The 22,545-nt window shown below is 37.5% G+C and overlaps 1 protein-coding gene across 1 annotated transcript in view; it reads right to left on the bottom strand.

Annotated features, from left to right (window-relative positions):
- The window catches only part of adamtsl3 (ADAMTS-like 3), a 162,160-nt gene extending 141,625 nt beyond the window's left edge, over positions 1-20,535 (bottom strand). The window contains exons 1-2 of the mRNA XM_079866508.1: positions 20,338-20,535; positions 19,684-19,806 (exon numbers count right to left, since the gene is read on the bottom strand). Coding sequence (XP_079722634.1) covers positions 19,684-19,752 — 69 coding nt within the window. The 5' untranslated portion in view covers positions 19,753-19,806; positions 20,338-20,535. The remainder of the gene's footprint in view (positions 1-19,683; positions 19,807-20,337) is intronic.
- Between the last annotated feature and the right edge of the window lie 2,010 nt (positions 20,536-22,545).

Below are 22,545 nucleotides of genomic sequence, written 5' to 3'. Positions count from 1 at the left end.
CCCAAGGTACCTCACGGGGGCCCAACACAGACTTACGACAACAAACTCCCTCCTCTACGTGCAAGCAAAGGAAAGGTCGCGCAGCTCAGCCATCTCTCATCATCTCTTACAGGAAACAGCCCTGACAGAGCAAAAATAATATGGCTAACAGGAATAACTTTCATTTCATAACCAAGAATAGAAGTCGAAGGGAGGCTCTGAGAGCTGCACAAAACTCTTTGAGGATGTTCAGTCTGACATTGGATCCGTTAAGTGCCCTAAACAAGAAAAAAAGTCTTTCAACGGATGAGGACTTCAAATTTCCCTTTACAATCACCACCTCTGCTTCTATACAAATCAGATAGTGTTAATGCTGGGCTGCTTCTGAAAGAGTATAAAGGCACATTCAAGAAATATTACTACAGCAAAAACTATATTATTAGCGTCTTAAAACTAAAACTTCTGTTAATTGAAATAAAGCTGAAATAAAATAAAATATTAGTTGTAATAAATAAAAAAATGCACTAAAACCTGAAATAAAAATAAATTAAAAATGGCCAATTAAAATAAAATGACTAGCACTAGAAATGTTACTAAAATCAACATGAAAGCTAAAAAATATAAAAATAAAATCTCATTCAAAATATTAATATAAATAACTAAGAGAACACGCTGCAGTTATGTCGTCTGCTGCTTTTAATGCTTGAGCACTTTCATGTCAGGTGGATTTTGATTGGCTGTCAATATTTGTATCGTTCATCAGCTGGAATAAAAGTGATTCTGAAAGTGATTCCAACAATATCGTTATTCTTTGTCATTAGCGTTACAGTTGTAGTGTGGACTTCCATTATCTCATAGAATTAGAATGATTATTAAAACTTTACAGTTATATTAGTCCTAAATGCAGCTGCTAGAGTTCTTAACAGGTCAAGAAAATATGATCATATAACACAAATTTGATCATCTCTACATTGGCTACCTGTTCAGATCTGTATCGATTACAAAGTATTGCTACAGACTTATAAGACCCTAAATGGTTTAGCTCCTGTGTATTTAACCGATCTTCAATCGTTCTACAATCCATCAAGCTCTTTAAGATTACACAACTCTGGACTTTTGGTAGTAACCAAGTTCTCTCAATCCACTAAAGGAGGGTTTTCGCATTTGGCTCCTAAACACTGGAATAGCCTTCTTAATAATGTTCAGAGCTAAGACACTCTCCCAGTTTAAATCTAGATTAAAGACACATCTCTTTAGCCAAACATTCACATAATATATTCCCATAACCTTGCACTTTGTGCTTTGAAACAATATGTAACAATAGTAAAAAGAGCTATATTGATTGTTCTTCATTATAGTTTTCAACCTTGGTTTGAACGGCCCTTAAATCTTGCCGTAATTTAACCTGGTTTTGATTCAACTGAAATTTCAGGCAGCATGTGAGTAACCGTACTGGGTTTCGTTCAACTTAGCGCCACACACAAGCTCATTACTAAAGGCTCAGCGCACTTCCACTGGCATTCACAAGAGCAGGCGCAGGTGTGCTTGTTTTCATGTGCCAGAAGATGTTTCATCAGGCACTCTAATAGGGAACTGTAGATACATTGTCTCAGCGGGGCATAAGTGCCAAATAAGTAAAGAACTAAGTTGACGGCAGCGCCGTTAGTTCTAACATCAAAGATTGGAAGTAAAAGGCTCCGCTTTGACCGAAGGAATGTGGCGACGCCATCAGAGTGAGTATCCTCAATAATGTGGAGAAAACTCCAGCTGGTCTCTGGGTTAATGGCAGCAGGCCAGTGCCTTTTCTCAGACCGGACTAACCCTAAATAAGCTTTCGACTTTTAGTACTCGATGCCAAGGATCAGTACAGTCAGAGGAAGAGTTAATCCTGGATCATAACTTCCAGAAAGGGCGCTTCTCTTTTAAAACAGGGCCAGGTTAACATCTGGTCACTCTAGCATTCCTCAGCTCTGAAGTCAGTGAGACAATGAAGATTCGGCATTTACTCTGAGCAATGTGAGCACGAGTTGGCAAAAGCATCCTGACTCTAAATCATTCTGAAAAAGCGGCAACAACAATTTGAGTCACATACCCCTTTTTAAACAAACACAATGTCCCTGACGTCACATAAATGCTTTTAAGGCCCTTTTTATGACAATCAGTTACCATTGGCAGAAACCTTAGAAGCGTACTGTCATCAATGAATCCTGCCAGCTGCAAAATTCTTGTGACTTATCTTATAAAACTACTTTTTTTCTCATAGCACACTTCAAATTTAGGCCTCTCTACATACATACATACATACATACATACATACATACATACAGTCATGTGAAGAAAAAAAGGACACCCTATTGAATTCCATGGTTTTATGTATTAGGAGGACATAGTAAAAAATCATCTGGTCCTTGGCAGATCTTAAAATTAAGTGAATACAACCTCAGATGAACAACAACACATGACATTTTACACCGTGTCATTATTTATTTAATAAAAACTAGGCCAAAATGGAAAAGCCATGGGTGACAAGCTAAGTACAACCTTACTGCTTCCATAGGAATTAAGAGGGTAAGTAGCAGTCAGGCGCTTCTAATCAAATGCCTTTCTTTGATTAACTGATCACCTCTGTAAAAGCAGAAGCTTTGGCAGTTTACTAGTCTGGAGCATTCAGGTGTGTGTTAACACAATGCCAAGGAGGAAAGACTTCAGCAATGATCTTAGAGAAGCAATTATTGCTGCCATCAATCTGAAAAGGGTTATTTGGCCAGTTTCCAACCATTTGAAGTCCATTATTCTACAGTGAGTAAGATTATTCACAAGTGGAAAACATTCAAGACAGTTGCCAATCTTACCCAGGAGTGGACGTCCCAGCAAATTCACCCCAAGGTCAGACATAGAAACTTCATAGAAACTGAAAAAACTACACCTCAGACTCTACAGGCCTCTGTTAACATGTTAAATGTTGAAGTTCATGAAAATACAATTAGAAAAAGACGGGACAAGAATGGCATGTTTGGAAGGGGGTCTCTAAAAATAACATGGCAGAACGGCTTAGGTTTGCAAAGTTGCATCTGAACAAACCTCAAGACCTCTGGAACAATGTCCTTTGAACAGATGAGACCAAATTGGAGATGTTTGGCCATAATGCACAGTGCCAAGTTAGGTGAAAACTAAACACAGCATATTAGCACAAACACCTCATTCCAACTGTTAAGCACAGTAGTGGAGGGGTGATGATTTTTGGCTTGTTTTGCAGTCACATGACCTGGGTACCTTGCAGTCATTGAGTTGACCATGAACTCTTCTGCATTTGAAAGTATTCTAGAGTTAAATGTGAGGCCGTCTGTCAGACAGCTAAAGCTTGGCTGAAATTGGGTTATGCAACAGAACAATCCCAAGCACACCAGCAAATCTACAACAGAATGGCTGAAAAAGAAAAGAATCAAGGTGTTGCAATGGCCCAGTCAGAGTCCAGACCTCAACCTGACTGAAATCCTGTGGCGGGACCTTAAGAGAGCTGTGTATAAACAAATGCCCACAAACCTCAATGAACTGAAGCAACGTTGTAAAAGAAGAGCAGGCCAAAATTCCTCCAGAATGATGCGAGAGACTGATAAAGTCATACAGAAAACAATTCCTTCAACTGATTGCTGCTAAAAGTGGCTCTACAAGCAATTCAATCATAGTGTGTACCCATAGCTTTTCCATTTTGGCTTTATTTTTGTTAAATAAATAATGACATTGTGTAATGTCATTTGTTGTTGTTCATCTGAGGTTGTATTTACCTAATTTTAAGACTTGCAAATGACCAGATGATTTTTATTTTTATGTTCTGATACATAAAACCATAGAAATTTTACAGGGTGTCCTTCCTTTTATATATATACAGTCATGTGAAAAAGGAAGGACACCCTGTTAAATTTTTATTCATCAAAGAAGAATCTGAAGAATCATGTCACTGAAGACTGGAGTAATGACTGATAAAGATTCTATTTATACCATCACAAAAATAAAGTATATTTTGAAATGTATTCAAATAGAAAACAGTTATAAATTGTAATAATATTCAAAAATGTTAGTGTTTTTCCCCGCAAATAATCTTACCGACCCCAAACTTTTGAACACTAGCGTATATACTTAAAAACAAATTTGTATTTAAGTTTCAAAACCTGCTTCATTTTGAGACTGAAACTACTGAAAGTCCTTAAAACTTGTAGTTTAGTAAATGAGTCAGATGTTGATTCAGTAGCTGTTCTAACTGATTCAGAGAATACATTAAGTGATGAATACTTTTTGAGTGGTCAGTTACTTGTGAATTGGCTCATGGGACATTTGATTCACACTGCAAACTCACAGTCAAAACTCAGACATTTATAATTTCTTTTGCCTGGTGTGGTGCTGGATTTTCAGTGGCGGAGTACAGAGTGTGTATATAGCCAGAGCCTTTATTAGGGAATCAGGGATGTGTGGTGATGGTTCTGGTGACAACATCATCCACCCACATGCTGATTGTAGCCCATGATGGATAATGCATATTCATCAGTGTAATCTCAGCATGTTGCAGTCTCTTTGAACATATTCCAATCAGTGTGAGCAAAACTGCCCTGCAGGGTTGAGCTTGCTCCCTATGGCTATACTTTGATGTTCTTGGTGACTGTTTTTCTCGTACCCGAAGCGGTTGGTATGCAGGGATTAATAGAACAGAGATGTGGCTTATTCTTGGGAAAAAAAACCTGAGTCATAACCTACAGGCTATCACCAACCCAAAGGCCATGATTCTGCAAAATTATTCAATGAATTTAGTCCACAACATCCCACACTCTTCAAAATAAAAGTTCTTAATTGGCATCAATGGTTCCCATGAAGAACCTTTAACATCCATCCAATCCTGTTCCTGGAGATACTTCCTTTAAAGTTCAGCTTCAACACTAATCAAACGCAACTGAACCAGTGAATTAAGATCTTCAGGAGCAGTTGATAATTACCCAGACAGCAGCATAGTGTCTGCCCAGATCCGGCCCACATCTGGTACGTGTGGATCCACATGTACCAGGTATGGGTCGGATCTGGGCCGACACTATGTTGCTGTCTGGGTACAGACAGTTGTGCTGGAACTAAATATGTCCACTGTGTTACCGATGCCAATCTATGTCTGCGAGATCTGGAAAAACATAGTGAGAATTATCCACAAGCTGGATGCATTCCAACAGCAGTGTATCAGATGCATTCTCCACATCACATACCATAACCGCGTTACTATAGAAGAGATTCTGCACAGGGCTAAAACACACAGACTTTCCGCCGTTGTGTCTGAGAGTCGCATCAAACTGGCAGGTCACATTTTGCGGCGATCGTAATAATGCCAAGCAAAAATTGCACTGACATGGATACCGCCCTGTAAGGCAGAAGAAGACTTGGCAAAGAACATTCAAAGAGGACTTAAAGCGAGTCAGCGTTAAAGGCATAGTTTACCTTTATAAGCTTTATAATGGCTGTGAATGGCCATTTCTGTTTTGAAGTCCATCAAAGTGCATCCATCCATGATAAAAGATATCCACACGGCTCTGGGAGGTTATTAAAGGCCTTCTGAAGCGAAGTGATGCGTTCATGTAAGAAAAATATCCATATTTAAAACTTTATCGACTAAAATAACTAGCTTCCGGCAGGCTGTCCTCAAGTTCCTGATGTGAGGAACCATGTCATCCTCAAGTTCTTACCGGCAAGTCACTGTCTTAAAGGTACAATATGTAATTTGTTTCGCCGCTAGGGGTCGCTAACCTCTTGCAATAACAAAGGCGTAGGTTAATGATGCTAAGCGGAATTATGGAACTTGTCGTCATGCTGATGGATCTAATAATGTTTATGGATGAGTGAATACATTGATGCTTTTTAATTTGAATTTTTAATGAGACAGATATCAGCACCACATGCGAGACCCGCGTATATAAAGAAATAAGGACATTTCATTCTACCGAATCGCAAGTGCTGAATAACTACTCACACAGGTCAGTTTATTTGACGAATTAAACTTGTGAGGTAGCGCAGCGCTGTTTCATTTGGTCTACACTATCACACTAAACTGCATTTGAGTGTGTTGAAAGTAATAATGATATTATATGTGTTAGTTTGTTGGCTATATTAGACAAGGAGTAAGCTAGATCAACATCAGAATAACATCCTGATCATATTCTAACATTTTATCATGTTGAGCTATATAACATTGATTCGTTTTATGTACATTTGCTCACCTGTTTAATAAAGTACATACAAGAGCTCTGTTAAGTCCAAGTTAGTCGCGGACATGGAGCTCTCGGCATCTGCAAGTCTGCTGGCCATGGTCCATAATGTTTGAATGAAACAACAACAGCATGAGAGCATACCGCTAGACGTAATGCAGTTGTCTCCATGTCTGTCGCCATGGTTACTATGGCAGTACAAGTGGAAACCAGGGATAAAGCGGATATTACGTCATTGACAGGCGACAATGACCAGGGACGAGCCATTATTTAAAATTGGAATTTCTCTGAAATTAAACATCTTTGGGAACTTTTGGGTTACTGTTAGTACACAACTGCAGGAAATATATCACACTGTGCAAGTGATTTTTGGATATTTATTACAAAAATATTATATATGATTCATTGAGTCATTCATTCAATTGGCTGATTCATTCAGGAACAAAGCAAGTGACGTTCTGCAAATGAAATTGCATACTATATAGGTACTATATTTGGTTTGAAACTTACTTCACGACCGTAAAAAAAGAATGTTATGAATGTGTGTTATGTATAGTACGAATGAAATTCAGACGTAATACATCCGCCATGTTGTCATTGTCATGTGACCTACGGCTTCAGTTGTGTTGCTTCACTGCCATTCACAAATCCTCAAATATAGTATAGAAGAAGGCATATTCAGGCACAGGAACTGTCTTTATGAATAGATCATGGAATCATTGATTCATTGAAAAAATGTTGATTCATTCAGGAACAAAACACCATTGTGTGTTGCTCGGACATACACAACGGTTGAGTTATCGCTTGTTTGGAACTATTTTTGTGGGCAAAATAGAGCAAAAACAGACAATATTGTGTCTAAAATGTAACTCACAATATTAGGTTCTTGTTTATTGAACTGCTGTTTAAAATCAATATAACATTTTCACTTCTATTTTGGGGGGGAAAGTACTCTTGCTCATGTGACATTGCTTAACTATATCATATCGGAATACAAAACAAAAACTCATACAGGTACATTTTTGCCTTCAAATCTAGAATTTTTGGGGCCTTTTAATAGGCTATATAAAGGTGTGTTTTTGAAATGTTTTATTTCTTTTTGAAAAGTGAGTGACACTCAATAAAGTCAGCTTCCACACCATTAAAACAACAATTACGATATTATCGCAGACGGTACACACCTCTAGTACCAGACATCCTTAGTTGGACTGTCATTAGTCTTACAGTAAGATGGACCTTTTTTGGCTTGTTCCAGCTGTCTGTTGATCTTTGTTATATTCAGAAGGCACTTTAATAAGCAAGAGCTTAAGAGGATGGAGGTGCATGTCATGGTAACACTTTTATCAACCTGACACCTGTGACATATGTGCTCACAGCATGCCAGCAAGTGTTACTGAGTAACTAAGGTAAAGCTTGGCAGTTGCCAAACACTCATTCACATATCTAAACATACATAAACTTACATACTTACAAGGTAATTACACACAACTTGCTTCCTAAAGCAATTAGAAGGCACTTGATGGCATGAGCTGCACACCGAGATGTGTAAACAAGAGCACTGGAAGAGGGCATAACTTTCTGAGCACCAATCAAATACAACCATTCATTTTTAGACACATCAATCCATTTGTGGACTAAGTTGAACATTAGTAGATCTCTGAAAAACACACCAGAGTGAGCCATTGACTCCACAGCCAGCCAATAATCCAGTTTGAGATAGTGATTGATGGCTTATGTGCTCTGCTGAGGTTATGAAAAGCCAATAAAAAAAGGTTATGGGACAATAACCCTTAAGTCAACAGTTACCTCCAGCATTGATGACCACCCCATGAGCCGTGTAAGCAGAGGTCGGGTGACGTGTTCAGGGAAAATCCTGTTGAGGAATTCTGAGAGGGGTCTGGCTGACCTTGAGAATGGGAGTTGGGTAAATGTGAGGATCTGCAAACAGCTGTTCTTGATCTATTTGAGTACCTGGGCATGGTACAGAATTCTATAGTATAGGATATTTCTTTTGAAGTGACATAGGCTACTGAGGCTAGTAAGCTGCCTTAATGAGAACCCTTTTTAAAACAATATAGGTGCACCCGAAATGTGAAGGCTGTAACAAAATGTAAACATTTTCTAAGCAACATCTTCATTGGCAGCAGAGAAGCCAAAAAAATAGTAGAGGGAACATGATAAATGTTAACTATAAGTATAATTCAGTACCAAAATGTATCAATAAATAGTTCATTATGATTGTAAATCATTGCCAATCAAATTTGAAAATTTTCAATGAAACAAAGTCAATTATATCACAAAATGTCTTTACAAATGTTAAATCAGTAAGCTTTTTTAAGCAGTAAGGGGGGGGGGGGGTATATATAATAAATAAAAATACTAGCCATTTCAGTGTGAACTTTTCTAAAGGATGTTATGTTTAAAATTGTTCACTTGTAAGGTTCAGGAAGCTAGCAAAGCAGTCTAGGTTTTGGAACAGACCAATATTCTTTTCACCAAAACAATAAAACAAAAAGAATTTGCACACATTGGCCTGTTAAGGCAAAGTCTCTACAATTGAGATATATTTATGAAGGTACAAACTATACACATTGTTGCAATATTTCACAGTTAATCACGTTAAAATATTTCCATTTCTGAAATATGTCTGGAAGCAGCCCAAGATAATTCTTCCACTGTTATATTTACTTTAGTCTGTGACCCCACATCGTCTGCTCTTAACCTCCTTAACTGTTAACGGTTCTTATCATCCTCCCCTACAAGCACCAACACTGGCACATTTGACTCCAGCCCGGCTCGGCACTGACCAAACCTCTTCTGTTTCTAATCACACCCCTTAACACGTCTGCTTAACGCCACTCCACCTCGGTTAACTCTTAACCCTGCCTCCTCCACCTCTAATACCAACAAAAAAGTCTCCATCCTGATTCCACAGCATCTGCCTGTGGGAAAAGTCCAGCCTTGGCTCAGCAGGAAGCCCAGGATTTACCGCTAAGCATTTAATGGTCCTAAAATCCATAACTCACGCTTGTCCATACCACCCAAAATAAAGTGGGGGGTTGAGAGGCTGAAAATATAGTCCCCTTTTCAACTTTATTATCCTCAAATTCAACATGAAACTGCATTTGCAACCTATTTTATTAACTTCCTTCCTTTTATTAAACTTTTTATTTAACTTCCTTATAAGTGAAACAGAATATTCAACAAGAAAACAATCTTCGTACAAGCATATGTACATGCATATGTACATTGCCTTTTAGTTTATTGATTACAATAAGCTCTGTGACCAACAAAAGTTTATGATTATTGCATGTTTTGTTCATCATGATACTCTTCACAAATTAACATATTTTATGAATTTTAAAATCTAAATACAATCAGCAGAAGTAAAAAGCTAAAGTTAGGCTATAAATGAACAACACCACGGTCGCATGACTTCAATTTTATAATTCTACTTTGCCATATTTTTTTATATTATTGAGGTAAATGGTCCTTATAAACCTTGGTTGTCATGACAATAGAGTTCTATCACATTCTTTTGGTAGTTTTTGAGATTTTGGCCTATAAAAATGTGTCATCTCTGCAGCACTCTATGGTTTTTAGAAATTGTAAATCTGAATTAAAATTTCTCATTATTGCACACAGCAATGATCTGAACTGCAATTTTGCAATTACTGTGAGTCTGTACTTAGTTTCAGAAGCTTAGCTTAAGCTCAACATACACATATGTGTATTTTATTGCAAATCTATTTGATAAGAAACCCTCTGGTAAAAACATAAATGTAAATCACCCACTCTAACAGGATCATTTGAACACTAAAAATCCAGTATGAAGACTGGATGTGAAGAATCGGCTTGTTTGCTATCGTTATGACTCAAGCCCCTGAGGAGAAGAACTTGTTATAAAATATAATTTAAAAGATTCCCAGCCATTCTGAGCAGTCATGATCTCGACCTCCTCCACAATTAAATTTCAGCACAAGCTAACAGATTCCATGAGGTCGAAAAACACTGAGGTGAACTGTTGCTGGATATCTTCCATATGCAAATCCAAAAACCGCCTGAGGCGCTTCAATGCAGATACTGAAATACTTAACTAGAATGATAAACAGTAAAGGTGAGAGAACACACAATTTAATGTATTTACTAAGCATGCCTCCTTCAGGAAGTGCCTCGGTGCTGGGTAAGCATTCCACATGACTGAATAAAACACTACAAGTGTAGCGACGCAAATAAAGAGCATGCTAACAGGCCAACTTCATATGCAGATCAATATAAGTGCAAGAAATATAAAATTATATGGTGTCAAGGAACTAAGAATGATCAAAAAATTGGCTTAAGTCATAAATCTTATCAGCCAGTTAAGTGGGCGCAAGTTACAAAAACACTCCTAGTGGGTGCTATTGCAAAAACAATGACAGTTTTCAAACAGGTTTCCTCCCATTTATCATTGCTCCAAACAGGTAATCGTGCCCCAAAGTCAATGTTGCATTACTATCAGGCAGGCCGTTTCCAATTTTCATGGAATTATCCAACAAAATGTCTTACTAATAGTGAACTATGCACATTAAAAAACACCACACAAATACAAAATGATTTCCCAGAAAATGGAGTGAAAAACGTAAACATTTCTAAAAGGGCATGCCCCTAACAAGTTGGGGGAAACTGAAATAAAATAAGTTGAAGCTGAAGTAATAAACTGACTCAAACTAAAACCAAAATAAATATAAATTAGAAACTAGATATGAATATTAATATATTAATATGATTTAATGGACCAGAGCTAACATGGAAAGAAAAATGAATAAATGCTGTAACAAATGTATTGCTCATTGTTATATAAAACTTAAAATGAACCTAAAACCAGTAAAAATGACAAAAGCACAGAACAAAATTGGTAAAACGTGAACTAAAAATAATACAAACTGAAAATATACAAATAAAAGCTAACTCAAAATATGAAAAAATATGATAATATTATGTTTAAAATTATACTAAAGTAACACTGGGATTTGGTACACTTGGTCCTAAACCAGTTATCTTACCTTTAAACAACAAAGGATCTGGTGGCAGTGAGATATCACAGTCCTTTCAACAACTAGAGATTTGTGTGAAATGAGGCAGAACCAAAGAGCTCAGCCACAATCAGCGATCACATAGGCTTAAATCTAAGATGATTACATTTCAAATGAATTGTCTTAGACATTTAATTTAAAATCCCTCCCACCTAAATGAAAATTTTGTAATCATTTACTCACTCTGATATTCCTATCTCATATTACTTTCATTATGCTTTAAACCTCAAAATGAGATGCTAGACAAAATATCCGAGCTGCTCTTTTTGAAACAGCGAAATTGGATGATTTATTCTACTCCAATGATAATAAACAACATTAAAGGTAGGGTAGGTAATCCTGTTCAGAAACATTTTTTTTTATACTGGGTGAAATGGTCCTTCCATTCTGATAGTAGTCAATACATTATGTGTTCAGAAAAAGGAATGGAAAAAATCTGACCTCTGTAGCAGCTGTAGGACAGTAAAAACTCTGACCAATCACTGCCATTCGGTGCGAATGTAAAGAACCAATCAGATGCCTTCATGTCTCGTGCCCGAGCACCACTGCGTGCACAGCCCTGCGTGCACTCATCATCACATGTCACCGTTCCCGGAAATATTCAGCTCACTACATCGAGTAAGCAGGAGTTTGCGGCACAATGGCTGAGAAAATGCAGCAAAAAGTACCAATGCCAGCTTTGCTACTTTGCTAAACTACTTCCTCGGACCCTGCCCGCACTCTTGAACGACCTCCTCTGCTTCGTCCCCGACCCCGGAGTGGACCTGTCCTCGAACCGACGATGCGGTACTTGTCACCGGAGTGTAACGTTAGTCCTCATCAGAGTCAACAATGTTTTCATCATGGAAACTCTTACATGCAAAACACCGTATATGTTATGACTCTTACACGAAATTCACCTTCATCACAGTTTAACTGATGGTAATGGAAAAACGTGTATCAATGCAACCTAGCTTTGCCTTATAAATATAGCTCGTTACCTATAGCCTAAATATAGCTCGTTACCGAATCAAACAAAATATATTTTAAACTTTACCAGTATCGATATGCTAGCTTGATAGTGAGTACTAAAAGCCATCATATTTGTTTATATTCATAGTGATAAAGTTAGGTATTTTATTACATGTGATTCTGACATGATGTCACTGCATGCACTGCGCTCCTTCCTCTCCGCTCGTCTCAGGTAAATAATAAATGCGTCTTCCAGCTGAGCCTGAGCGTTTGGCGTCGCGCGTTCATGTGTTTTGGGGGCGTGGCTTTGGAAGGAGCCCAGAAGGGAGGGGGTGGAGTGAATGGAAATAATGACCTGTGTTTACAACAGTCGTGAGAGGTCTACAGACACTCGATTTTTATACTTTCTTTTTCAGAGTACTTACATTTTAATTATGTATTGGTATATAAAGACAGTTTAAACAAATTTGGAATGTTTTTTTTTCTGAACAGGATTACCTACCCTAGCTTTAAAGTCATGTAAAATATACTAAACATTAAAATCATTAAAGTAGCATTGTGCGCTGTATTCCAAATCTCATTCATGTTTGTGTTCAATTCCAAAATAGTGCCTCTTTAGATGCACACACATCATTATTTCTTATGTGTCGTGACCAATCATATTACACTTTTAAAAATAAAAGTTCTTTGTTGGAAAAAACACTTTTGGAACAAAAATGCACAGCAATTAAAAAAAAGTGTGACAGGAAATCAGACTAGAGAGGACAATTATCAGTGAACAACAACTGAAAGCTATCATACTATTTCAGAATCTTAAAGTCCCCCTGTGGTGAAAATCAAGCTTTTAATGTTGTTTATATGTCTATGTGGTGTTTTTAATATGCTTTAAGACGAACCAAGTGCAAATTCATAAGTCAGCACCATTGCTGAGTATTTTTTCCTTAAAACTGCAGTGAATCAAAGAAAGTCTCAAAAACGCGGGTTGAAATAGCTGGTGTTTCTGACGTCACAAACTACCTTGTAACCAATCACGTCAACGTGATCGTCAACGAGTGGATCTATGAGATGGTGTGAGTGAGTGGAGGTGGGGCTCATTTGCATATTCATAGAACCGCGAATACTAAATGAAGCAAGAGTGTAGAGTTACTTTCAAGCTATTTTAAGGCATGACAAATTATTTACAAGGAAAAAAAAACGTTTAAAGGGGAATTATGCAGTTTTTTTTTTTTTATCTTAATTTACCTTAACTGAACAGCTTCATAGGAATGGTTATATTACTTTTTTCGGGTTGAATGGTGGCCGTCTCGCGATTGTGAGCGGAAAAACCACCCTTGCAACTTTGGGCCGGTGGTCCGCCTTCTGTGTATCATATATAGCTCAGTGGACATGGCTCCGTGCGTTCGCCGGCTTCTTTGAAAACAAATGCACATGACCAGAGGAAGAAGATGGAAGGGGGGAGAGTAGCCAACGAGTTATTACGACAGTGTTGTCAAATATCTATTCCAAAGCTGAAGCCTGCAGGCAAAAAGCAAGAAAACGGCGAAGAAATTGCCAAAACTGCATAGCGCCGCTTTAAATATGTCATTTTGGTGATCAAAGATGAGTTTTAAGGGATAACATGATTGACTACAGGGGGACTTTATGGACTATTTTCATACTTGCATGGTACAGTACTTGCATGTCCTTTTTGGAGCATGATGGTATAAATCATTCATTTCTGCTAAACATCTCTTTAATGGAAGAACGAAAATAATACAGGGCTTGAAACGGCATGGAACTGAGTCAATGATGATACAATTGTAATTTTTGGGTGAACTATTCCTTTAAGGTCATGTTCTAAGCATAATGCCACTCTCTCTATCAAAAGCTGACTGGGCCCATTAATGGCTCATGAAATATGTGCCAGGGCTTAGTGTCAAGAGCCAATTTGCCATGTCAGAGAGTGAGAGAGAGTGAGAGAGGGTCCCATCCAAAAGATTAGCAGTGCAGAGGGTGCAAAAAGGCAGTGAGTCTGTTTACAGCTGGTCAGAGTGAATGGCCACACAGTAACTGTGGATGAATGAGCCTTTCAGTTCTAACTTGACCTACCGAATATTGAGAGAGAGAGAGAGAGAGAGAGAGAGAGAGAGAGAGAATTCATGACGAGCAGTATATGTCAAAACATACAGATAAGAGCTCTTTTACCCTTTCGCATAACGGATGTCAAGGAAGGCTCAGACAGAATCTGCAGAGTTTCTTCTGCATTTTCTGCACGTTAATGGGACTGGTTAAAAGAGGCGGTTTCAAACCACATTTAGTTCACTGCAGTTTTAAAGAGAAAATATTCAGCAATGGTGTTGACTGATGAATCTGCACATGGTTTGTCTTAAAGCATATTAAAAACACCACACAGACTTAACAACATTAAAAACTTGAATTTCACCACAGGGGGACATTAAACCCGACAATTTCACCTATTGTGCTATTCAATAACAAGACATGATGACTATCCACAAACTGCTTTCTTACACGGATCAAACCACAGCTACAGGAAATACATCCAGTTTTACATCATGCATGAGTTTAAAGATGTATATTTGGGATTCGATCATTTATTGCAGAACGATTATCCTGCACTCTGAGTTTGACTGTCTCTGAGTAACATGTGCTGCACTGATTTAAGTGTTTATCTGTAAAACTGTCATTAAAAGCAGCTGTGTATTTATGGCCCTGCATGGACCAATAAATCAAAACATTAACACCCTTTGAAGCATCAATAGATATTGTGAAGCTATACAGAACACATGAAAGCTTAATAAAACCATAGGATTTTGCCTCATCAATCGTCTCCTGGGTACAAAGCAGCAAAAGTGAGTTTAAAATGTCAATGTCAAGATCTTAAGTACCTCAAAAGTCTATTATTTTTTGCTACCTAGAAACCTTGTAAAGTCATCCTTCCATGACACTATGTGCAACACTTTTCAGTTTTCATATGGATGTCAAATATATAACCTGCCATATTTGGGGGGGGGGGATATTTTGTGGGACCCTGTAGCCTTCTTGTCCATCCATAAAGAACAAATACAGACATACAAGTGCACACTTGAAACGCACTCAAACATCCACAACCTATTCCCGGCTCACAGCAATGAGGCTGTCTGGAGCCAGTTCTTTGTCTCTGCTTTAGGTGTCAGCTGTTCAAACAAGCTGAAGCTTCAGCCGTAGTGTCTCTGAACCCACAATACAACAGCAATGAGAAACCAAAGCTCTCGTACTGCTGCCTGACACATCCACGGAAAACTTCACACCGTGCCCAACACAGCACACTCACTTATTAAAATGTACACACACGCAAACACATTCTCAGAGCCTATTGAGTGCTAGCCAGAAATGACATGGGAGATAGAGCTGTTGTTTTTCTGACTGTTCACTTGTGTGTAGATGAACACGTCTCTACTGACAAATAACTGTTTAAAATAATGTCTCTGTTCCAAGCTAGTGCGCATTTTAAGGCATCATAAACACGCTCCTAACACAGTGGCTGATCCAAAAGGTAGGCGGCATATTAACATACCTCATTTGTTTGCAATGAAAAAGCAACCTCTAAGATTCTAATTCAACCCATTCTCATTCCTCCTCTCAATGCCATATCATTTCCGGCCATCTCTCTATGGTCTCTGTCAATAACAAGCGTTGAAAACTATCCCCAAAAAAAATGAAACTTCACAATGCCATAGAAAGAGCATATTGTTATGCATTTCCTGTCTCTGAAAGACAGAGACAACAAAAGGCTCATTTGTTAGTCCGCCTACAATGCAACCCTTCAGTAGTGTTTACGAATCTGTAAATTGGGAATAAAAAAAAAAATGTGAAAAATGGAAAGCGAAGCGAACACTCCCTATAATAGAGGAGATGGTGACATTGAAAAAGAGAGCACAAGTGGCTTCAATTGAAAGCTTGAGAATATCAATACCATTGAAAACAGAATGCAATAAAAAGCAATCAGGCACAGGGTTAGTGCAACATCTGCTTGTCATAATCTATGCTATAAGCCAAGCAAGAATTGCTATTTCAAAATCTACTCTGGCCCATAATTGTTGACTATGTACTCATTTAACCTCTGAGCTTCTCCTTAAATGTTGCATTCCTCCGGACGAAGAAGTGCATGCTTTCTGTCCCAGCAGAATAAAGGTTGTCCAGCTGAGATAAAGTGTTAGGTACTGATTAATTCTAACAAGTGAATTTAAGAGCTTAATACGAACCTGCTGCCAAAGTGCACCAAACTACCGGTATTTTGGGTTGAAAGGGTTGAAAGCACAGCAGTTTAACTAAGACCCAAAGCATTCTGTATGCAACAGGTTATGTATGTATGGATGTATGGATGGATGGATGTATGGATGGATGGATGGATGGATGGATGGATGGATGGATGGATGGATGGATGGATGGATGGATGGATGGATGGATGGATGGATGGATGGATGGATGGATGGATGGATGGATGGATTTGAAAGAACTTACAACTTAATTTTCAAATCTAGATAGTGTACAATATGCATACATAATAGCCATACTGTGATAGATAGATAGATAGATAGATAGATAGATAGATAGATAGATAGATAGATATGAAAGAACTTACAACTTAATTTTCATCACAAAGCTATGAAAATATGCAAATTCTCACAAATTCTCATTTTGTGTTTCATGGACAAAATAGGTAAGGGTGAGGAAATAAATAATGACAGAAATTTCATTTTTTAGTAAACTGTTCCTTTAAATTGTTGACATCTTTCTAGCTAGTTACCTGAATCATAACACATCCTCCCCTTTGAGTTTGGTGACTGCCACCCTAACACAAGAACACTTTAAGTGTGAATACTTGCAATGTGCTTGCCAAGCATTCACATCTGCATTTGTGTATTTGATTAAACATGTTTCTGGCCTAATACTAGACTGATAAACCACTGACAGAACTATATACACCGATTCAGCCGAGGCCTTGTGAGTTTCATCCCTTTATTCAGGCTGAACAAAAGGTAAAATGAAATACATATGCCCACATCTAACACCACTGACCTTGCAAAAACCCTTTCATGAGAAAGTGACAGCATGTGTGTGTGAGCGAGCGTGTCTACCAGGAGAAGCGCACTGCCAGAGGGAGGTGAAAGAGCAGAGCCGCACTCTAATAGGAAAAGCAGGAAAATCGGAGATGTGGGAAAAGAGTAGTGAAAACACCTGTTAGACTCTGCTTCACTTTCAGTGCTGAAACTCACAGCTTCTTAAAGAGTCCCAGCGGCGGCTCCCACGCGTGCATAAATCAAGCCGAAGTGTTTAGCCCATAGAATAAATATTATTCTGAAAGATTACTGCAAAGAGCTTTAATGGAGACTCTGGATAAATGCATATCAAATTTCAATTTAGACTCCAGCAGAAACCTGTTCCCTCCAAGATGGATGACTCCAGTCACCTGCTTCACTCAGCAGAATGCATATGATCAATTCTGATGTGGTAAAGATGGCGCAAAAGTAGGAACCAGGGAATGAATGACACTAGCCGAAAGGTGCGTGCATGGAAAAGGTGCTCGATGTGGCCGGCTGTAACTCTATCCCAGAGTGCATTGCTTCACTAATGCCACAACGCTATACCTGCTACCTGCTCTCTCCTCCGTCTTTCCACTTGCATTTCATTCAGCCACGGCAGTATCCCACAAAGGAGAGACTAGGGTTTCAGCTGTCGTTATTCATGTACCGGCGCGTAGGACAAAGAGATTTGGCCACTTTAGGTGGCAGCTCTGCGGTGTAAATGGCTGTTATCGAGTGGCCCTATTGCGGTGGATTAGGCTGGCGTCCACGTTCATGCCAGCTCTTCCATTAACATCCACACCAGGACTCTATTTATAACCTGTTTCTAACACGAAAAAAGAAGGCAAGATTCAACCATTCCCTCCAGACCTGAGATGCAGTCTGTGGCTATAATTTGACTTAGAGGCTAGAGGAGCTTGTCTCTTGCTGAGATATTTGACTGGAATATTTGAGTTGGTCTGTAAATATCACAAGTCGAACTGGGATGCAAGTATTCAATATTCCCTCTCAAACAACAAAACGTATATGGGCATTTTAAATGGCTGATGCAGATGTGATATCAAGCAATTCCATTTAAATGACAGATACAGTACTATTTAAAAGTATATGGGGTCAGTAAGATTTTCAAATAAAGTAATAATTTTAGCCAGAAAGGATGCTTTATATTGATCAAAAGTGATAGTAAAGACTATTACATTTTTAATTTACATTATCAATTTTTAATTGATAATTATACGAAATGTTTCTTGAGCAGCAAATCATCATATTAGAATGATTTCTGAAGGATCATGTGACACTGAAGACTGGAGTAATGATGCTGAAAATTCAGCTTTGAATCACAGGAAAAAATTACATTTTAAAATCTGTTCAAATAGAAAACAGTACATTTTAAATTGTACTAATATTTTACAACATTACTGTTTTGTTAAATAAATGTATTTATTGCTGAATTTTAAATATCAAATAAATGCAGCCTTGGTGCACAAGAGACTTCTTTAAAAACATCTCGCAGACCTCATACTTTAGTACACATTAAAATGTATAAAATTGCTACATTTCATTACTATTCATAAACTATATGAAAATGCTGGTAATCTCAAAGTGGTCAAGTATGAAATGGATTGGTCTGGATTGGTCACTAAAACTCACTAAACTAACTCTAAATCCCTAAAACTGCTAATAAAATACAAAATGTGAGATATAGACTAAATATACGTTATACGTTTATGAAATATTTCCGCTTTGAAACAATGTGGATTATAAAAGCACTATATAAATAAAACATTGTGTCCAATATAAGGTGTGATTTCTAATGCACGGGTGCACGATTATAATTATACGCTCATTATACAAAAACATACATCTGTACACGTTCAAATCTTCATGCACTCTTCTCTATTGCGGTAATTTGTTACAATAAAACACAAAATTCTAACTTTTACTGCAATATCAACCTAATTTTCTGTCGGAGGACAACAAATTACAAATGATCAGATCAGGCTACATTGTAGATTTCAAAAATGGCCGAACACTTATTAACCCTTGTGCTTGGATAACGTGATGTCACCATTATGATGTTTAGCCAACGTAAAAACTATTAATCCACACTATATGTGGCAATATAGCACATTAGAGAGGACAAATGAGTTTAAAACAAGCTAAACAATGCTGAAACATCACAGTAATAACCCAGCCTTGCTTGCTGTAATGTCACAGTACAGTGTTTGATTATAAAATGAACTACACATATGAAATGTAATTGTAAAGCCAGTGCTGTAAAAATGATTAAAGTACAGCAGCTATTAGCCGAGTATAATGCAGTGTAGAGAAAATCTGATTGATGGTTCAGGTGAGCGATAACTAACAGGTATATCATACCTGACCAGTGGATGACATCAGTGTCAACATGAAGCTGATCTGACATATGGGCAAAATCCAGAACTCCATCTTTAAAATCCCGTTCCAGAGCTGTCTGGTGAATGATGTCAGTCAGATATCAGCCTGAAGAGAGACAGAGAGAGATGCGTTTAGGCATCATTGCTGCTGTAAGAATGATGCTTGATTATTTACCTCTGTTGAATCTAGATTGAAAGTGCCAGGCAGGGGTACTCCTGATTGACTTAATTACCCTATCTAGGCTGGTACAAGGTTTTTGACAGTGAAAAAATACAGCCTCTATCTCAGGTATTCCCCATGCATAATGCAACAGCAGTAGGAATGCAGTGCAATAGGTTTCTGTGCATCATTTCTGTGCAACAGTGAATGTCTTATGTACCCATATTTACATGACACAGCTTTTATATTATCAGATCAATGCATAGCCTATATGAGATGCTGCAAACAGTATGAGATGAACGATCTGCCCAAACGCACATTCAGCTTAATAATTTGACAGACAAATCAAAGTTGCTTTATAAATGACTCATATTAAAAACATGAAGATAAAAAAGCAATAGACAAGCTGATATCATTGTAGAAAAACTCGTCATGCAAAGCTAAGAAAAGACGTGCGTTTATGTGATCAGCTCTTACCTTTGCTGCAAAGTAACTCATAGATTCACATTTTAATCCATGAAACGCGCGCGCCGCACTTGAATGTCGTGTGGCCGTCACGCAGCGGTCAGTCGGGTGTTATAAACGCTGAACGCAGGTCGAATGACTGTGAGTTTCTTCTATATCCTCAGCGCACGTCTGCGTACCGAACACTGAGTTGACAGAAGTTCGTGTGCTGAGCTTATAGTCCACTAGGCGTCCCATACCGGACGCGACGCGGCTAGAACGCACCCCCATAGCGGGGCATGTTGTCACACTTCATGGGGTGAGGTGTTGCGATGGAACCTGTAATTAAAGTGCCTATTTTTGCACCCAAAAAGTTAATAAATGGTAATATATATATATATATATATATATATATATATATATATATATATATATATATATATATAATTATAGGCTATAGAAATATCAACATTTTAGTCCATAAATACGTAGCCTATCTAATTATATAAATATAGAACATTTAAAACACATTAAAACTGCCCCAATGAAAATGTGACAACTTGCTCCGATCTAAGATTTATTAGAAATACCCTTGTTTTGAAAATACAGCAACATTTCAACTAAACTTTACCTTTATTTATAGTTGACTTAATATATATATATTGACTTAATAATATATATATATATATATTATATATAATACTAATATAGACAACAAAATTCTTTCAAAATATATATTTAGTTCAACAGAAGAAAGAAACTCATGCAGGTTTGGAAGAACATGAAAGTGAGTAAATGACAGAATTTTTGGGTGAACTATCGCTTTAAGCTACACTTAAAAATATCAGGATGTCCTTGCATATTAGCTAACAAAATATCAAACCAAGAGGCACAAGATTCTCTAAAAAAATAAAAACAAAATCCCCAAAACACTAGTTGATCAAAAGACATTGAGCCAAAAAAATCTAGCAAGAATTGGTTTGAAATTGAATCTTGGTTTGATATTTTTTTTATCTAATGCAATGCCTTTCAGACATTTGAAGTGTTCAAATAGCCTACTTTCCCAGCATTATTAAACTATTTGGATCAATTCCAGAGAGCACTTCAAGTCAGCTTCTATCATTCTAAATGCTCCTGCGATTGATCAAAAGAGCTTGTTGGGGCTCAGCATATCTGTTTATTATGAAGTGTAGAGTAGAGTTTGGCAGCGAGAGGCTTTGATATGCTTTCACCTGTCCTGGTTGAAGTCAAAGTGAGCAGCAGACAGGCAAAGCTTTTCATTCTTTTAAACAGTTCTGGGATCTATACGGTCATTATTATTCTACACAGATCTAGCAGCAGATTTATGATGAAGTGTTCAAGTGGCAAACTGAAACAACGGATGTGTATTTTAGATTTTAGATGTTAGAGTTTGAACTGCAAAAGTATGATACATAATATGCATCCATGTGTTTGCTTTCTGAGCACAGAAATAATCAGTCATCATCAATATTAGAGTCAGATCACTTTCAGTGGATTCATGGACTTTTATCTCCACCTGCTGTTGAAGAAAATCATGCAACAGTTTTCATTCTCTTCTTTTCCTTATTTAGCAATTCTTCTATTCCAAAACTAGAAGACATTTCAAATTTCCCAGCTAAATCATATATTTGACATCTGTTAAATCTATTAACATGCTGTTTGAACATGATGAATACCTTTTTGGCATGATGTTTACGTACAGTGGGATACAAAAGTCTGAGACCACTAGTGAAAATGCATCTGAAACTATTTTTCTTTGCAGATTATTTATAGTCTTACGTTTGATCTGTCCCATCAAGTTGAGTAATTTGAGCAATCTGAACCTTATGATGTTCTCCAACACGATTTGAGAATTATACATCTATATTTACTTAATTGATTAGTGACCCGGAAGTAGTGAAGAATCGTAAATGTTTAATATTTATTCGTTTTACAGCATAACTTTTCTTTATTCTAGATTATTTTAAAATAAAATAAAATAAAAAAAGCTTTAATTTACTGATTTAATCAGAATTTTGAGAGTGTGGACTCAGACATTTCGATGGTTAGTTTTAGACTATAACCGAATCCTCCAGACGGGGGCGTTGTGTCACTCGTCCAGCTGCACGGTCCCTTTTTCATACTAAAATTATGAATAAAATATATTTGCACTTTAACTATGCAGTATTTTGCATATACATTTGACAGTACAATGATACTTTTCCAGTTTAATCTATTAGT

The sequence above is a fragment of the Squalius cephalus genome, assembly GCF_949319135.1.
Source record: "Squalius cephalus genome assembly, chromosome: 3".
Taxonomy (NCBI): Eukaryota; Metazoa; Chordata; class Actinopteri; order Cypriniformes; family Leuciscidae; genus Squalius; species Squalius cephalus.
This window is presented reverse-complemented; position numbering and strand designations above follow the sequence as displayed.